Source organism: Malurus melanocephalus, unplaced genomic scaffold, assembly GCF_030028575.1.
Source record: "Malurus melanocephalus ecotype Western Australia unplaced genomic scaffold, MMel_1.1 scaffold_1580, whole genome shotgun sequence".
In the NCBI taxonomy this organism is placed as follows: domain Eukaryota; kingdom Metazoa; phylum Chordata; class Aves; order Passeriformes; family Maluridae; genus Malurus; species Malurus melanocephalus.
This window is the reverse complement of record NW_026624812.1, coordinates 2,807-7,629: the sequence shown is the minus strand read 5'-3', so window position 1 is coordinate 7,629 and position 4,823 is coordinate 2,807. Positions and strand designations below refer to the sequence as shown.

At 49.2% G+C, this 4,823-nt stretch overlaps 1 protein-coding gene across 1 annotated transcript in view; it reads left to right on the top strand.

Annotated features, from left to right (window-relative positions):
• Nucleotides 1-3,238, top strand: part of CLMP (CXADR like membrane protein) — a gene marked incomplete at its 5' end in the record, with an annotated part of 20,126 nt that extends 16,888 nt beyond the window's left edge. Inside the window, one exon of the mRNA XM_057388115.1 lies at nucleotides 1,607-3,238. Coding sequence (XP_057244098.1) covers nucleotides 1,607-1,901 — 295 coding nt within the window. The remainder of the gene's footprint in view (nucleotides 1-1,606) is intronic.
• Between the last annotated feature and the right edge of the window lie 1,585 nt (nucleotides 3,239-4,823).

Genomic DNA, 4,823 nt, shown 5'->3' with positions numbered 1-4,823 from the left:
GAGAGGAGCTGGAGCCCCAGGAACGCTCCCTCCTGTTCTCACAGCTCATCTGTTCCCTGCCTGGGGCCGGACCTGCCCTGAGCAGCGCTTGGGCTCCAGCCCAGCCCAGCCCAGCCCAGCCCAGCCTCAGCTCCTCAGGAAGGAAAGCGCTGCAAAGAGCAATTTCCAGGAACGAGTCAGAGCCGCTGCCGCCCTCGAAGAAACAAACCCTTGATCCATCTTTGTGCTGTTTGCGCGGCTGCCTGGCCCCGTGTGACATCTCCGCGCTCTAATCCCTTCAGCAGCTGATCGCTCTCAGCACAAAGCCGCTCTCTGCTGATTTCTCCCCCCTTTTCCCGTTYCTTTTGCATTCACATCTTGCCTTTTCCGTTGTAGCGCTTTTTTCGCGCCTGGCTGTTACATCCTCCCCCTTTCTTTCTTTCTTTCTCCTCGGACCCAGATCTTGCGCTTCTCCCACTGCCCGCAGGGTGATTTGAAGCGGTGGAACCGGTTTTAGGCAGCTTAGGCCGGGCTGTTCGTCATTCGGGCTGTGGGTTAGARAGCAGCAGCTCTCTCTGACACTCGAGCCGTTTGTGAGCAGCGTGTGTTTGTTCCAAACCCATTCACAACAGCTCTGCGGGGCAATGGGGAGTTGAACCCACCGAGTTACAGAGCAGGGAGTTTGCACAACCCCTGCAGGATATACCCTTGGTAGGAAAATTAACCCCAAACATCAGAGGTTGGTGTCCAAGAAGGAGACAGAGAAGTCCTGTGACTTTATTCGAATAATGGGAGAGGCCACGGGACATTTTCATGGAATCTTTCCAATTGCTGGAGGATGCAGCCTCTTTTATCCCAATTTCTCAGCCCCATTTCCCTCTCTCTTTCCCCATTGCTGAGGGATTGGGGAGGTACAGACTCGCCAAATCCCCTGATATAGACCCCACCTAATGTGCATCCCCCCTCCCCTTTTTTTTATTCTTTGTGTCTCTGTTCTTTTTCCCTAAATCCAGAGATTTAGCCCTGCCTTGGCTCAGTATCAGTCTGTGTCAATGGGTGGAATTCCTCTGCAATTTCTGGTTCCTCCCATTTCTCCTTTCACCTGTCAGTACCTGGCTTTATCCACCAGCAGCCCCACAGTTCGTTTGTAAAGACATCTCCCTCTCCTTCCTTTCACCCTGGAGATTTCCAGCTACAGCACCAACGCAGAGCACTAAAATGATATTTTACCTGTCTGATATTTTACCTGTTCAATATTTTGCCTGTCCGATATTTTGTCTGTCTGATATTTTACCTGTCCGATATTTTGTCTGTCTGATATTTTACCTGTCTGAGATTTTACCTGTCTGATATTTTACCTGTCTGAGATTTTACCTGTCCGATATTTTACCTGTCCGATATTTTACCTGTCTGGTATTTTACCTGTCCGATATTTTGCCTGCCCGATATTTTACCTGTCAGATATTTTACCTGATATTTTACCTGATATTTTACCTGTCCGATATTTTACCTGTCTGATATTTTACCTGTCCAATATTTTACCTGTCTGATATTTTACCTGTCTGGTATTTTACCTGTCTGATATTTTACCTGTCAGATATTTTACCATTTACCCGTCTGCTTGCAGGGAAGATGCTGAGGCACCCAAAGCCCACCTGGTCAAGCCCAGCTCCTCCTCCTCCGGCTCACGGAGCTCCCGCTCGGGCTCTTCCTCCACCAGGTCCACAGCCAACAGTGCCTCCCGCAGCCAGCGGACTTTGTCCACCGAAGCCACTCCCCACCTCACCCCTCCCCAGTACAGCCACCGGCAGCTGGAGAGGAAAGAAACCGAGCCAAAGAGAGTCGACTACAACAACCTGATGAAGATGGGAGCGACGCCGGTGATGGTGCCCRCCCAGAGCCGGGCGTTCCAAACCGTGTGACTGCCCACGGAGCGTCCCAAAAAAACCACTTCACACACCACCAGCCACATAGGAATCGTTAGGGTAGCTAGTTCTCTTCCTGGTCAGCTTAATCGTAATCACTTGGGATTATTCRCACCACGAGAAGCCCTCCCACTCAATTCTTTCTGGACATCTTCCAGCACTGAGGTTCTGATGGGGAATTTTCTTTTATCGGAGAAAGRTATGTTGGAGGGAAAAGGGAGCTTCTTTTTAATTTTTCTCTTTTTTTTTGGTTGAAAATGGAGCACTGAGCATTTCAAAACTACCACAGCAAAGCGCTGTGCAAGTGAAAAGAAGCCAAACCTCAGGATTTTTTAAAAGGGATCAACAGAGACTTCAAGAGGCATAATATTCCCGAGAGGTTTCGTGGGGAGGGAGAGGTCTCTTGGACTGGTTTTGGAGAATTTTCTCCAAGATGCATTGTCTTAAGTGAAGATTTTGAGGCAGAACTGCCAGGTGCTTCACATTTTCTGCATTCAGTGGAATACCAGAGGCTGTAACTGAAGTGGAAATGAAAGGATTACTTTAAAAAAGGTCAAGAGATGCAATGTTGAGGCGCCTGAACTAAACTCTGTATTCAAGAAAAAGGACCTTTTCTGTCAAGAAAACAGAGGTGCTTTAATTGCCAGAATAAACTTTAAATGCACCCAGAGAAGGGCCAGGAGCCTGACTCTGCTTTCGTGGGCAGCACTGCCAAGGCACGGGAGCCCCACGGAGGGCTGGCCGTGCCAAATGAGCCTTAGCGAGGGGAGAAGAGGGAACCTGAACCCCCTGAACCCAGCAGGGAGGCAGTGCCCACACGGGGAGGGCACCAATGTACCAAAAATCCTGGATGGAGCGCTGGGAAGAGCCCTTGGTGGGGAATTGGCCAGGTTTGGGGGGAGCTGTGCTGGAGAAGCCTTGTGGGAAGTTTTTCCCCAGCCTGAATGAGCAGAACTCCTGAGTGAGCTCCAGGAAAGGCCTGAAGGATGCTCTGACAGAGGAAAACACACCTGGGACAGGTAAACAAGCACAAAAAGCTGCTTCCACTGGGGAAATCTTTGTGTGCATTGTCCCACCAGGCCATGTGCTGGAGCTGAGGCTGAAACATTTAGCAAGACTTAAAAATGTAAAAAAAAATATTTGTTGTGATGAACATTTCCGAGGAATATGAAGTCAGGAAAGGAYGGGAGGCTGGGACAGATGCAGAGTTGTGTCATTGATGTTTTCCTCTGAAGGACTTGGCTCTGACCACTGCTACACACAAGACACTSAGCTCGTAGGTTCTAGAATCCTGTTTTGCTAGTTRAAAAATGAGGSTGTTTGGGTATTTTTTTTTTTTTYYMWTTKRRGGRRGGAARGKTTTCTTCAATTTGAGGGAAGAGCCYACASAAGATGGATGAGCACAGAAGAACCACAAATCTATAACTCACTGCAGAACTGTCATTAATCTCCTTTTCTGCCYGAGACCCAGAATTCTAATTTCTTTACTTGAGATCTTTGAAAACCTGATCAAAGCCAAACCCTGCTTGGGCTTCTTTCAAATGGGAAATAATTTTCAAACCTGCCCTACACTGTGTGAGTATTTCTCTTCCTAGGAGAAGAGAAATTTCCATCAGATGTATCAAAATTCCAGTTGCTTTCTCTACCCCAGATTTAACCCTTGGCAGGACAAATTATTGATGCTGAGCAGGAAAATCAATCCCAAGTCACAATTTYAAATAAAAGAGACCTGGTATGAGGTATTTGATAAGCTGCTACTGCCATGGCAGCTCCTAGTGTTGGTTTTGCCTTTTTCAGCCTCAAAATGAAACTGGAGATGATTTTAGTACAGGAGGGGAGATAAAAGTGGGGCTTTGTTGGAGCAGTCATGGAAGAATATCCACAAAAGCCCCCACAGGGGCGAATGCAGTTTGATAGGTTTTAGGAAATTAGTAATTGATAAAAGCACCAATTAAGAGGACAAGGGGTGATGTGATTTCCTCCAGGTCAAGTCCCTTCTCTGCAGCCCCTACCCTCAATTCCAGCTGTATTTGTTCATGAAAATGGGGATCAAAGACCTTGGTTTCCAGGAATAACCATGATGGAATAGGGGCTTTGTGCCCTTTGGGGTTTGGAGCACTGGAATGGGTTTGGTTTTCCAGCTGGGGAAAAGGGGAAGAAAAAGTACTGGGAAGGTGACAAATGTATAAAAGAAAAAAGGCAAAAMTCACTCCGGCATCATTGGATACTCTGATATTTCCCCCTGGATGTTTTCCAGGAGCTCATCCCTGGATCAGCTSTGCTTGAAGCAGCAGCTCTCAGCGTCTGTGATTCCTCTGCAGTTGCTTTTCTCCTAAACCCCGAAGGCTCAGGCATTCCAAAGCGCTCCAGAGCCGGGAAAATCCTGAGAGCAGGAACAGGACAGCTAAAGCAGCTTGTGGCTCTTCTSTGGCTGCTCACTGCGCTTCATGTCCCTCTGTGCTGCCCCTGAGCATCCTCACTCTGTGCACACAAACCCAGGAGCRCTTTTTCCACTCCTGAGCACCCGAGAGCGCTTTAAGCACCCACCCCAGAGCATTTTTCCCGTTCCTGAGCGCTCAGGAGCTCCTCCACAAACCCAGTGTGACCGTTCCAACAGCTAAGCTGGTCCCAGCGGAAAGTCAAAGGCTCTGGGGCGGGTTTGAGTCCCAGCCCAGCCCGGTAATTAGCAGAGAGGAAGCTCCTCTGTCTGCAGCCTGGAGGGGAGAGAATTCACCCCGACAGGTTTTCCCGGAGCCTTTGGGAACGGGCTGCGGGTCACAGCAGCCCCGGCAGCCCTCTCCTGCTGTCCCCAAGCAGAGAAATCACTCGTGCTTTGGGCTGAGAGGGTTGGGAGCCTTGGGGAAGGTCAGGTAGAGGAGCTGGAGCCTGGTCTGGGTGATCGATCCTGGCTGCTCCAAT